The sequence below is a fragment of the Trichoplusia ni genome, chromosome 6 (genome assembly GCF_003590095.1).
Source record: "Trichoplusia ni isolate ovarian cell line Hi5 chromosome 6, tn1, whole genome shotgun sequence".
Lineage (NCBI taxonomy): Eukaryota > Metazoa > Arthropoda > Insecta > Lepidoptera > Noctuidae > Trichoplusia > Trichoplusia ni.
In genome coordinates, this window is record NC_039483.1 from 17,623,695 (window position 1) to 17,638,026 (window position 14,332).

At 37.8% G+C, this 14,332-nt stretch overlaps 1 protein-coding gene across 1 annotated transcript; it reads left to right on the forward strand.

The window, feature by feature from the left end:
• The first annotated feature begins 6,800 nt into the window (after positions 1-6,800).
• On the forward strand, positions 6,801-13,834 carry LOC113495194. The gene is made up of 2 exons (XM_026873803.1): positions 6,801-6,912; positions 9,936-13,834. The coding sequence occupies exons 1-2, from the start codon at positions 6,801-6,803 to the stop codon at positions 13,832-13,834; spliced, it is 4,011 nt and encodes a 1,336-aa protein (XP_026729604.1).
• The last annotated feature ends 498 nt before the right edge of the window (positions 13,835-14,332 follow it).

The window sequence follows — 14,332 nt, forward strand, 5'->3', positions numbered from 1 at the left end:
ATGTAAGTATGTCGACACAATTTGCATTGTTTTCTTAAGTCTCGATTAATGGGATCGTTTTAAGGATATTGCATGTATTTAAATCAGAGTAGAACTATTTAGAACTGTTACCTTTTTTTTCTTCAAAACTCTAGACATTTATACTTCCCTAGTTCTTCAACTATTTAATAAGCTTCATTAAAACATTCCCGTGTAATGCTAGGCTGGCGTCATATCATTAGTTTTACCAGGAACTCACGTTACTGGCAACAAGAGGTGTTTATCGATGGCCACAATTACAATTGTCTCAATAAATCTTGAGTTGTGCACCTGTGACTCAACGTGTGCCATTATTGCTAACGTTTGCGCTATATTAGTACTATGCTACGCTTTGATAAAGGAATTAATAATATTTTTTTTTGGTTTTTAATGCATAGTTTTAAAAATAATTCGATTTTTAAACGGTATAGCAGCTATTTTGATCCTATACATGTTTACATTATTTCATTTATATCCATTTCTGATGTAGATCATTTAACAGGGTGCCTAAGTTATTTTTGCTAGTTGCATTTAGAGCTTTCAGCAGCAGCTTCTTGGTTGAGGCATCTTCATTGACTTTTCTGTCGATAGTATGTTCGACTTACAAGAACGACATTAATAAAGCAATCAAAACTTTACTAAAACACACGAGTATATTAGAAGGCAGACTACCGAAATGATTCATTCAAAATTATAAAGCTGACGATGACTAACTGATTGTGATGTAAAGTTTTTGTTCAGCGCTTATAATTACCAACAAATAAATGTGAGTGATTATCACGTCAACAAACGTTCCTAATGTTTAGTAATTGGCGTGTAACATAAATATATACATTTAAATAATTGATAAATAGACCGCATAATTCTTACTACTAATTATGCATAACTTTACATATAAATATCAATTCGGAAGTACTTGTTACACAGTTATTTGTATTTTTATGTACAGATATACATTAATTGGACAGATTACCATTTGGACGTGCTCCTGAATGGTAAAAACGAATAATTTACTGTTTTAACGCGCGGATAGATCGCGGAGCGAATTTATTGAATAATTTATTAATATGTATTAATATTTTTTGTTTTAAATATGATTATTATAGGTTACGCGTAGTGGGAGGATAAGCAAACAATAAAACTGGTCTGCCATACCTGTGTTGCCAATATCATTAAATATAATCCTTACAATTATGAGCTTATCAGATAAAACAGTATTTCAATTTGTATCGATGATGGAGTAGAATAATAGACAGCATTGAAAAGGAATACAGTTTCTCCACAACAGTTGGACTAGAACAATCAATAAGTGAGTTAGGAAGTTCATTAGATCAGAACAATGAAATGTGAATGAGTGCAGCGGTCGTGCAGCGCCGGCTCCATACGTCGGTGGTCGTGGCACGCGGAAGAGATTGCGATCGGCGTGTCATTAATCTCGAAGGATCACGCTCGACGTGACTGCTCGCGCGCTACCGGAGGGGGCGGGTGGTGATGTCCAATATCCTGAAACAGAAGTATATAAACATGATAGGATGTAGTACGTAGCTACATCTTACCGCGTAGTTCACCTTAAGCTATAGCTATAGCTCGTTTTATTCTGAGGTTAGTCGTATCGTTTAATATTACTCCCTTAGAAATTGATTTTGAAAAAAAAAAAGATATATCTTTTTCTATAATTTAACTGTTCAGATACCAGTATCACACAGCACATACCGTAATCCAGTTTCCCAGACACTTCACCGTCTGGCGACGCTCCATCGGTTTCACAAGCATCTCTCCTCACTTTTATGTAGCAACAACCATTTGATCTTTGAACTAAGCGACCTCTAGTATTAATCATGTTATAATATCATGTAATGTGATTGCGTCGTGTTACGTATCGCCGGCGCCCGATCTTGAAGTGTCGGCGATTTATTTTGCCGTTCGTTTTAATTGCCTTCGTATAGAGTAAATTGTTGCATTCCGCGATCGAGAGCTCGTGATCATAACAAGTCCTTATTACCTGTTTGTTTAATACGTTTTCTACGCATATTATGAGATCTAATCATTATGATTTTGTGTAATATAACCAAAGTTTCTTGTCCGACATTCAGGAACTGGGTTATAAAAGCCATTGTACTATCATTTCAAATGTGTATGAAGAGACTATAACTCAAATGAGACCTTTTTTATATTTCCAATCATCTCAGATTCTACTAAACTAATGGATTCCTGGTAATGAAAGACTTTGACTGTTCATCTGTCCTTGGTCTGAGGTTTGAAATATTTCAGCGTGGGTGTTACTTTGGCCTACCTAAAGTTATTTAGGTTTGTAAAATACAAATGCTTGAATGAATTTAGAACCAATATACTGCATATTTTATGGTACTCACTAACTATACGTAGTATAATGCTAAGCTGATTCACAACCTGAGCTAATTCCATGATGTCATAGTATCTGCTTAGGTACCTAGATACTGGTCGTCTTTTTTCTGTACCTGTCATGACGCAAGTCACCATATTCATTCTATAAGGTTTGTACGTTTAATTGTTGACAATTATGTATTCATTTCATAGTTGACTTAGTAGAAATCACTTAGGGATAAACTGTCTTTTATTTTGTTTAAAGAAACGGGCAGGTGGTCCAAGGTACCAAAGATATTTCCTAAGAAATTCAAGAGATTTTTTTTTGTATTTTTCCAGCAGACAGCTGATCTGTTATGCTAATACCTTTTACACATGGAACCCTGTTCCACACTAACCCTAGCACCCTAACATCACCCCGCCGGTCAATCGAAGCCCATTGAAATTCCGTGCGTTCTTCGAAATCGCGTGAACATGTTCCGTGGAATAGTTATAAAATACGGTAATGTTGTCCGGGGGCGGTCCTCACAGGTGCAGAGGGCTGACACGCACGGGTCAGAGATATGCGGATGACTTGCGCATATCTTTTGGTGATGCCAACTTTGTCAGGTTATACCGCGAAAACCTTCGCGCTTCTTGTGGTGGAGTAATTTTGTTAGAACATAGCGTTGAATAATTTCGAAAGCTTTGATCATCTGAACCTAACTGCTTGAAAAATGAACACAGAGGTTCTGGTCCATCCTGGTCGATTCAAATTTCAGGGGAAAATAAAATAAATTAAGCTCACAAATTTTCCAATAACAAGAGTTACATATTTTGATAGATTCATTATTACAACCTCTTTTATTCCGTCCTTATAAGTTACCAGCCATTCAAAAATGTATCAAATCCCTAGTGTTCGTGGTGTAACCCAAAGCCCAGCCACATTACTTAGTGGTATGCGCACGCGACTGATCCGCGTTAACTCTGAGTCGCATGTCGGTGCACATCGCCCCGGGACTAGTGTTTTACATGCGATTATATTTGTGTTATTTTGTTTAATCTCTTCAATTACTGCAGTTTTCAACTTTGCGGTTTCAACGATATCGAAATTCTAAAGATGTTTTTTTCGGTCGTTAAATTTTTCAGCTTGTTAAAGCTATAACTTGAAGATTTTCGTGATCACTTAACTTTTACACTATAAACATGACATGGTGTAGTGTTCTTTCTTTCATCCTTATTAACACCTTTTTAAAGTTTACACTTGTTCAGTAAAATTAATAAGCTCGATAGTCCTTGTCCTACGTAGCAACGTTTTATAGTTTTACCGCTAATAGTACCAGTAATTACCAATTACACCACCTATATAGGTCACACACGATCGTTGACAAGGTCATGGACACTAGTCCCACTTTCACCAGAAGTACGTAGGCGGTACCTATTTAACTTCCGAAAATAGAATTTCTTTAAACTCTTTGATTTTGACTGACTTGTTACGAGAATATTAAGGGTTATTAGAACATCGATCAAGATAATTGTAGAATACATCTAGTTACCTTTATCATATATTCACTAACAGCATTTGGCTTTTTTGCATCTAAGTTATTAAGTTTATGATACCGTGGAAGGATAACCGAGTTGATCTCTAAATGAGTATAAAATAAAGCTTGCTATAATATGCGGCGGCCCGCGGCGTGCAGTTTACGAGCAGGCGACATGCGACCTGCGCACGCGCACCCCGAGGCGTCGCAACCTTGTTGGATGCTGATGGGGTAGGTGTATGTTGGTATTCATATAAAAATGGTCAACGCTTTCTATATGGAGTGTTGCCTTAACCTCAAATATCTTCCGTTTGTCCCATGAAAACATTGCTACTCCCTCTGTCATAATTAAATCAAATTTAAATTAAGTAGTGACATCGTTTTTCGTTTGAATTGCATTGTTTTCCAGCCTTTGGTTTCATACATATATCATAAAAAAAAACATCGAAAAAAATTGAGGTATAATTTATGCTATTTAAGTTTTATGAAAATGAAATCAGTTTAAAAATGATTCATATTTACACATAATGTGTTTGGTATTTAAATGATGTTTTAAAATCGAAATCAACGTAATATTTGTAACGATTTTATTGCAAATACTCCGTCTGTAATATGTTGCGGCCTCTCAGAGTGTGCTAATCAATTAAAACGATTAAGGAAAAGTAAATATTATGAATCTGTATGTTGCGTAATAAGAGAAACAAGCTAACACAACGTGACCTTGTCCATAGAGCATCTGTAATTAAAACTATCTGATTTATAATGTGGACAGCGCCGCTCACATTCTCACAACACTTGTAAGGACATCCGATCAATTAGACGTTACATTTATTGATTTGTTTCATGTAGGAACGTTTGCCAAACATTAATCATCGTAATACTATTCAATGTAGAGGCCGACATTAAGTATTTACTTTAGTAATATAATGAGTAATGAAATGAAAAATGGTCGTAAATTCTTAATTGCAGTTAAATTTGCATAGATGAATTTTGCAAATGGCGCCAAAAAACAATTTTTCAACGACTTAAAACGATTGCAATTCAGAAATTTGTATTTTGTAACGGAACGTTACATGAATAATCATGTTTTGTTTCTACAAATTATAAATTGAACTACCTACATATTGTTCATATTATAGTTGGCAGCGGTGGGTATATTTATTAAATTCTAACTAATACATAAAACAAAACATAGAAAAAAATATATAATAATAATAATATTAAAATAAATAAAATCAATTATAACTGTGCAAAACTTAATTAATAAAAATAAAATAACAACATGAAAATGAATGCATTGTTCTTTGTTTACGCGTGTTTTGGAACGCGCCGAATGAACCGAACGAACCAAGAATGAGTTCGATTGAGGGAGATGGGACATACTGGCCAGTCGCTCCTAGGCTGATGCGAGCGTGTTACCTCTGACCACTTTCCGTCCTGTCAAGCGTCCTAGCAGACACGGCCGTTAAATTCAAATTTAAAAAAAAAATAAGTTGAGAGTGTTCAAGTTGAATACTTGCACTTAATATTGTTGTGAAGATCCCGAATTAGGGTAAGTTTTAAATAGCACACAATTCACCCATCTTGATCATATAGTTGTTTGTTATATGTTTCTTTTTATTTGCAGCTTATTATGTTCTATGTGCCACTGTACCTTTGTCTTGCTTTGCCACTCGTTTGTTACTGTGCTGTGTTACTCGCTTTATGTTGCTTAATTCACCAAGCTAATGAGCTAACACTATTTAAGTAAAGTAGTAGTTTCAAATAAAATTATTGCTTCAATCTACCTGCAAGTAAAATAATATTTTTTTATTCAAAATTTAAATATCTCAACGGCCATAACCGTAATTTTATGTTTGTATTTTTTTTTCCGTTAAACTGCTTTATGTGTAAACTCCGTTCTGGGTAGTACCGCCACGTCAATACTACTACATTTAGATAGGTATCGCTTCCTCGTTGTCGACGGTGGTACTCCAGCACGGAATTTATTAGGCCGAGTTCTGATTAGCTCGAACGGTGATTTCCAGGTTTTTTTCTTCCGGCTTTAAGGAGCCAGCAGCATCCTCGCGTTCGGGCCTGCCTACCAACCGAGGTCATCCGAGTCACCAGTCGCACGTGCGCGCCATCTCCATCACCGGTGAAGTCACCGTACAGCTCAGCACTGAACCTCGGCCTACTTCCATCTCCGGCCAGCGGCGGAATCCCGCCACAACTACAGGGGGGTACCTATCCCTGCAGAGGTGACTACAGACAAAGTTGTAATCCACGACCCATAAATCTTCGTGTGCCTCCGGCTGTGTTTTTTTTTTTATATAATATAAATTTTGAAGGTACACACCCGTTTTATTTTTTTTATTAATCACCTACCTAGGTGGGAATAAACGGGTGGAGGTTACACTGGCGCCCAATTACGTGGTTTTGTCTGTTCTCGCTTCTGTAGTTAGTAGTTAGTTATTGTACGGTGAGTGGGTAATTTTATTTTTTTTATTTTGTAAAACGCTTTGTGTGTTTGTTTGCATGAACTGGAGTGAAGTCTTATAATCTCATCATTTCCGTTATTTTAGTATATTGTGTTAACGTTAAAAAAAAAAAAAAACAAAAAAAAAAAAAACTCATATACAGGGTGTTTTTTTTATACAGGCTGTTCAATTTTTTTTATAATATTGCTATCAGCCGTGGTAAAATTTGAATCGTGCTGTTTTTTTCCAATTCTTTGCATAACCTTCACACCAGTCGCAAAAATTGTTTTGTCTGCTTTTGTTCGCAATTTTTTGTTTCTTTCTTTCTGTTACTTCTTACTTACACAGCGTTCTGTTAAAGTAGATTATAACGGAACGGAGTATTTTTTTCTTTCCATAAAATTTTGTGTGCTATTTACAACTTTCTCCCATTTTGATTTTTTTTTTACCCGTATTTAAAATGGCATACCCTATTAAGTTTCTATCATTACAAAAGTCGGAATTAGAATACGAGGTAGCCGTACGAGGTGAAACCCCAGCTAATACTGTGGCGGATCTTAGACGGCAGATCTGTAAGCTCAGCCAAGTTTTTTTGTCTGAGGATATTTTGTGTTCCCAATCGAAGTTCGCGATATACAACTTCGCGATGTATACGCGGAGAACCTTGGATGCCTAAGTTCAATCTTTGATCAAGTCCAAAAATCCTTGCATCACGCACATGTCAAAAATACATCATATTATAATTTAAGACGTAAAGCTTTCGAATTTAATATTGGTGATGTAGTATACAAACGTGCTTACGTCCTGAGCGATAAGGATAAGCACTTTAGCAAGAAATTAGCTCCCAAATACATTAAGTGCCGGGTCATTCAAAAGCTATCACCACTAGTGTATGTTTTGGAGGATATGTCTGGTAAAAATTTAGGGTCTTGGCATATTAAGGACTTAAAAATTCCTACCTACAAATGAATGTGATCTTTGTTACGTTTCCCCTTACACTATTAAACGATATTAAGACCTGTTACCAAAGTCAATGACGAATATATTAGTCGTTTGATTTTTTTTGTATGTTAGGACACGTCGCACAATTTTAATATTGTGTGTTGTTTATTATGACTGGTTTTGAGAGATGAGGGAATGATTGAAGTGAATGTATGAATAAAAGGATATCGTAACGAGTTTATCATGCGGATTTTATTCTTAAAATAAAATCCTTATGAGGGACCGGGGGTAATGTAACGGAACGTTACATGAATAATCATGTTTTGTTTCTACAAATTATAAATTGAACTACCTACATATTGTTCATATTATAGTTGGCAGCGGTGGGTATATTTATTAAATTCTAACTAATACATAAAACAAAACATAGAAAAAAGCAAGTACAAGTTTTATGAATGGTTTAGTGTTACATTTTCTTTACAATATTTTAATACATGTTTTTATGACAGTTTATACATAACTTATGTTGTTGTAGTTTGATCATTATTCAAAAGATGGCGTTATGACTGTGACGTCACCTTTCTGTATCGCGGTGTTAAGATTTTCGAGCAAAGAATGACACCGCGGCTACGTTTCATTAAATTTGTCTTCTCTGGATCCTAGTGTTTTATTTATCACAAGTGACATTAGGGACGTATACAACTTTACATGGTCCTTCGAGCCGGATAAAGTGAACTAGAAGTGAGTGATCAGTGCCGAAGTGTTTGAAGTGAATCTCGGTGTGGAGACCAGGGTGGATCGCCGTGAAGCGCCGCTCACCCAAGCTAGTGTGCGAGAGTGGAGTAAGCAGTGGTGACCAGTGGTGTGCAGCCGGGGAGTGTGGACCAGCAGCCGGCGCAGGGTGGCCTGAACTGGACAGGGCCAGTGGAGCGGAGTTGGCGCAGGGTTGCTGGACGTCATCAGCACCAGCAGAGGAGGTGAAACCTGTGCGATAGCGCAGCAGGCAGCCCGTTCTTGGGGCTACGCAGTCATCACGGAGTTGGAGTCAGCGCTAGTGCCAGTGTGGTTTGTTAAAGACTAAGTCGTGAGTACTATCTATTTGCTAATGTGCAAGTTTCAAGATAGAAGAAAGTAGTCTTCTAAAATTATTGGACTTAATAATTTTTTCAGTATCGTGGATGTCTTTAGTATAAATTCTAGGATATTACTATTTGTGTGCTGATTGATATTTGTGTCTGTTATTATTAGTGGAAATTTGTCTTTGGTGGTTAAAATAACCATCTTAGTCGAAATTTTAACATTGAATTATTTCAATTATTTGTTGTTTGAACATTCAAAGTCATGGAGGCTATGTATAAATTGCAAAATGATAAAAGGGTTCTTATAGAAAAAGCTCAGATAAACTTTAAAAAGGCGCCTAAAGATCGAATAACCAAAATATATGTTGAAACTAGATTAGAATCACTTGAAGCTTTGTGGAAGGAATTTTCATCAACTCATAATAACATAGTGCAGAATGCTTCAGATGTTCAGCGAAAATCTGATAAATATTTTGTGGATGATATTTATGATATTACCGAAGAACTGTACATTTTCCACAAAATTCAATTGAAAGAGGTTTTAAATAAATTTGGTTATTATAGTTCAGATCCGAAGTCAAAGACAAATGACCACTCAACATCTAACAGTGTTAAGTTACCAAAAATATGCATTCCAAAGTTTTCTGGTAACTATGCGGAGTGGACAACATTTAAAGATTTATTCACATCGTTAGTACACAAAAATGATACTTTAGAAGATGTTCAAAAAATGCATTATTTAAAAGGTTTATTGTCGGGAGAAGCAGAACAACTTGTCAGGCATATTGCAGTCACTTCAGACAATTATAAAGAATGTTGGTCGTTGCTTCACAGTAGATATAATAATAAGCGATTTCTCTCCAATTGCTTGTTAAAGCGCTTATTAAGTCAGGCTAATATAATAGAGTCCTCAAGTAGCATTAAGGGTTTACTAGACACAACTATGGAATGTCTGAATGGTCTGAAAAATCTAGGAATTGACATCAGTACGTGGGACATCATAATCATTCACATTATTAGCTCAAAGTTAGATTTTGAATCTCGAAAACAGTGGGAAACTAAATTGAGTTCTAAGGATGAGTTACCCGTACTTTTGGAATTCAAAGATTTTTTGGAAGCCAGATTCCGGGCCCTCGAGTTTTTGAATGCCGGGACAAACAAACCTACTGCTAGTGTTATTAAGAAAGCAACAACGCACCATGTCATTAGTAGTGATAATAAACCTAACGAAGTGACTTGTCCATTCTGCGAGGAAGGTCACAAAATTGCACATTGCAAAAAGTTTGCAAAGCAGAGTTATGAAGCTCGTCATAACTTTGTACAAACCAGGCGTTTATGCTTCAATTGTTTAAACTCCAACCACTCTATTAAGTTTTGTCGTCATAATGGCTCATGTCGTATATGTAAGCGAAGACATCAATCACTACTACATCCTCAGTCGGTCTCAAACTCAGCCGTCCCTAATGAAAACTCCCACATAGCAACTGAAGTTAAATCAGCGGTATCCAGAGTTCAGGCATCGCTTTCAGAAGATGAACCGTCACCCTCTAATTTAGTATCATATTTTTCAAAAGGGTCTTTACCTAAACAAGTTTTGTTAGCTACTGCTCTTGTCGAAGCACAGACAAGAAGTGGCTCTACTCAACTGCTGAGAGTGCTATTAGATCAAGGATCTCAGGCATCATTCATAGCAGAATCAGCAGTGCAGCTTCTAGGACTAAAAAAGACTCCAGTGAAGACGGTAATATCAGGAATAGGCGGCGAGAAGAGCGCGTTTGCCTCTAAGTATGCAGTCACAGTGACTATTCACTCACGCCTAGACCCTAGTTTTAGTATCCAAGTGCATGCTTTTGTTTTAGGCAGCATAACATCGATTTTACCATCTAAAAAATTAGAGGTGTTCAGTTGGCCGGAGCTGACACAGATTACATTAGCGGATCCAGATTTTCACACACCAAGTAAGATAGACATCTTACTAGGTGCTGAAATATATGGCCAAGTTCTGAGAGAAGGTTTAATTAAGAGTTCCCCAAACGCACCTATCGCTCAGAATACTGTACTTGGTTGGATCCTCTCTGGACAAATCTCAACAAGTGATGACCCTATTCATTGTCATCATGTCATTCACAGCAACTCAGATCAGACTGATGACAACGCAGTTTTGCGACAGTTTTGGGAAATAGAGTCTGTCATACCTGATCAGAAAATACTTTCTGATGAGGAGCAACGTTGTGAGAACATTTTTGCTCAAACTACTCACCGTGATAAAGAGGGTCGGTATGTAGTTAATCTTCCCTTCCGCGATCAAGATCCGCAATGTCAATACGGAAGTTCCAGAGATCTCGCAATAAGAAGATTCCATCTGCTTGAAAATAAGTTCAAGAGAAATCCAGAAATCAAAGCTCGATATTCTGAAGTCTTTCAAGAGTACATCGACCTTGGTCACATGGAGCCTGTACCTAGTGATGAGCTTAACAATATTTCAGCTGTTTATTTACCGCATCACGCCGTGGTACGTGAAGACAAAACAACAACCAAGGTTCGAATAGTGTTCGACGCTTCAATGAAAGGTCTAAATGGAGTGTCACTTAACGATGACCTCATGGTAGGCCCAAGGTTACAACCGCCGTTACGTCATATCATTATGAGATGGAGAATGCATCCCATAAGTCTCTGTGCTGACATTGTAAAAATGTACAGACAGGTGAAGGTCTCTTCTGAACATGCGGAATTTCAGAGAGTAGTGTGGCGTGATGATCCGGAATCTGTAATAAAGGAATATAAATTAGTAAGAGTTACCTTTGGTACAGCAACAGCTCCTTACCTTGCAGTGAAATCATTGCAGCAAGTAGCAATCGACGAAGGTGGAAGTTACCCTGACGTATCTGAAATTATAAAAAATGACTTTTACGTCGATGATTTAATGACAGGTTGTCAGACAGTTGATCAAGGATTACATCTACATGAAAGATTAACAGAAGTACTCACCAAAGGTCAATTTCCACTACAGAAATGGGTAAGCAGTTGCAATGAATTGAACGAGAGAATTCAAAGTCATGCTGAAAGGACAAAGCAGGAGGAAGAGCAGGAAAGGGATATCAAGCTGGACTCGGTGGTGAAAATTTTAGGAATTTCATGGGATCGTCAGAGTGATGAATGTAAATATTCAGTGCAACTTCCTCCACAGCAGTTTCCAGTTACCAAAAGAAGAGTAATCTCCGACATCGCCCGGCTATTCGATCCTCTTGGATGGGTCGCACCCTGCATCATTATCTCGAAGATCTTCATCCAAAAGCTCTGGCTTTCTGGTCTAGACTGGGATGCAGAATTAACTCCAGATCTTCTTAGTGAATGGGAAACTTACCGTGCAAGCCTTGTAGAGACGAATAAGATCAGCATTCCTAGATGGATTAATACGAAAGCCGACGACTCATTGATGGAGTTACATGGATTTTGCGACGCGTCAATTGCCGCTTATGCTGCTGTAGTGTATGTCAGAACCATTGATGCCGAAGGAAAAATTCATGTTAATTTAATTACTGCTCGAACTAAAGTTGCACCGGTTAAGCAGCAGTCAGTTCCGCGTTTGGAGTTAATGGGAGCAGTCTTACTCTCTGAACTTATTATTGAAGTCGCTAGGGTGATGAAGATATCACCTCCTCATATACGCGCTTGGACTGATTCATCAATCGTGTTAGCATGGCTCAGTAAACATCCAAGTCATTGGACTACTTTCGTTGGAAACCGAGTCTCCACGATTCTTTCTCGCATTGACAACTCACATTGGGCGCATGTCCAATCAACGCATAATCCTGCAGATCTTGCATCCAGAGGTTTGACACCACAGGAACTTGCATGTAGCTCACTGTGGAGTCAAGGACCACCGTGGCTTCATGAAGAGACAATTGAATACTCAAGACCAAAGTCAATTGTCACTAACACGGAGAAACGAACAATCAAGGTGCACGTCGCGACTGAAACTCAACAGGAAGTTCCTGTATGGACAAAGTATTCCACTCTCCAAAGGTTAGTGCGGGTGATAGCATATTGTAGAAGAGTCTTGAGATGGAAGGATCAAGGTGGCCAAAGACATGACAAGTATTTAACTCCTGAAGAAATACAAGACGCAACAAAAACATGTATAAGACATGTTCAGAGGCAAGAGTTTGATGAAGAAATGAAGGATATTAGAATGAAAGGAAGCGTGAAACCTAAAAGCAAACTGAGATGTCTCTGTCCAGTTATTGATGATGAAGGTATTCTTCGTGTTAAAGGACGTATTCAAAATGCCAATTTGGATGAGGCTGTCAAACACCCCATCATCTTGCCATCTAACAGACATTTCACCGATTTAGTCATTGATGAAGCCCATAAAATGACTTTGCATGGAGGACCAACACTAATGCTGAGTCATTTGCGTACAAAGTATTGGATACTGTCAGCCAAGAATAAGGTTAAGGCTTATGTCCGCAAATGTGTTAAGTGTAAGCGGTACTCGGCATCTACTCAAACCCCGTTTATGGGTCAATTGCCGAAAAGTCGAGTCACTCCCGCTAGACCGTTCTACCATACAGGTGTAGATTTTGCTGGCCCCATCAACCTTAGAACATCAAAGGGTCGAGGTCATCAATACAAGGGTTACATTTGCGTATTTGTATGCATGGCAACCAAGGCCATTCATTTAGAAGTCATTAGTGACTTGACAGCTCACGGCTTCATAGCCGGCTTCAAACGATTTGTGGCTCGTCGCGGTTTTGTCGCAGACATTTGGAGCGACAACGGTACGAATTTCGTTGGTGCTTCCCGGGAGCTTAGACATTTAGTTGCAGCGGAGAAGTCGTCCGTAGCTGCAGAAATTAGAGAGTGGTTGGGCAATAACAGCACCTCCTGGCACTTTATTCCACCTCATTCCCCGAATTTTGGTGGTTTGTGGGAAGCCGGTGTGAAGTCAACGAAGTTCCACCTTAAACGCGTGATAGGTAATTCAACACTTACTTACGAAGAAATGTCTACACTGTTGTCTCAAGTAGAAGCTTGCCTCAATTCCAGGCCGTTATCAATGTTGTCTGACAATTCCTCAGATCCTACGCCTTTAACACCTGGTCATTTTCTGATTGGTGAGCCTCTGATAGCGGTTCCTGAACGGAATTATGAACACTCAAACATCAGTAACCTGAGACGTTGGCAGGTTGCTCAACGCATGTTGCAAGATTTTTGGAGACGGTGGTCTGCTGAGTACTTGGTTCAGTTGTTACAGCGTTATAAATGGACAAAACATATTCCAGAACCCAATATTGGAGATGTAGTTTTGATCAAGGAGGATAATTTGCCTCCTGCCCGTTGGCTTTTAGGTAAGGTTGTAGACAGACACCCTGGTTTGGACAAGGTTACAAGAGTAGTAACTCTCAGGTGTAACGGATCACTTATTAAAAGACCTACATCAAAATTATGTATCTTGCCTGTCGCTAAATGATGTGATTTCATTTCATGTTAGTTAAGTTTCACGTTACGATAATTTTAGGATTTAAGATGTTTAGTTATTATTTATTTGCCCCTGACCTCATGGTGGGTGGTATCTATGCAATTTGTGAAAGGACATAACGCTATTATGTCCTTGGTGGGTGGCATGTACAAGTTTTATGAATGGTTTAGTGTTACATTTTCTTTACAATATTTTAATACATGTTTTTATGACAGTTTATACATAACTTATGTTGTTGTAGTTTGATCATTATTCAAAAGATGGCGTTATGACTGTGACGTCACCTTTCTGTATCGCGGTGTTAAGATTTTCGAGCAAAGAATGACACCGCGGCTACGTTTCATTAAATTTGTCTTCTCTGGATCCTAGTGTTTTATTTATCACAAGTGACATTAGGGACGTATACAACTTTACAATATATAATAATAATAATATTAAAATAAATAAAATCAATTATAACTGTGCAAAACTTAATTAATAAAAATAAAA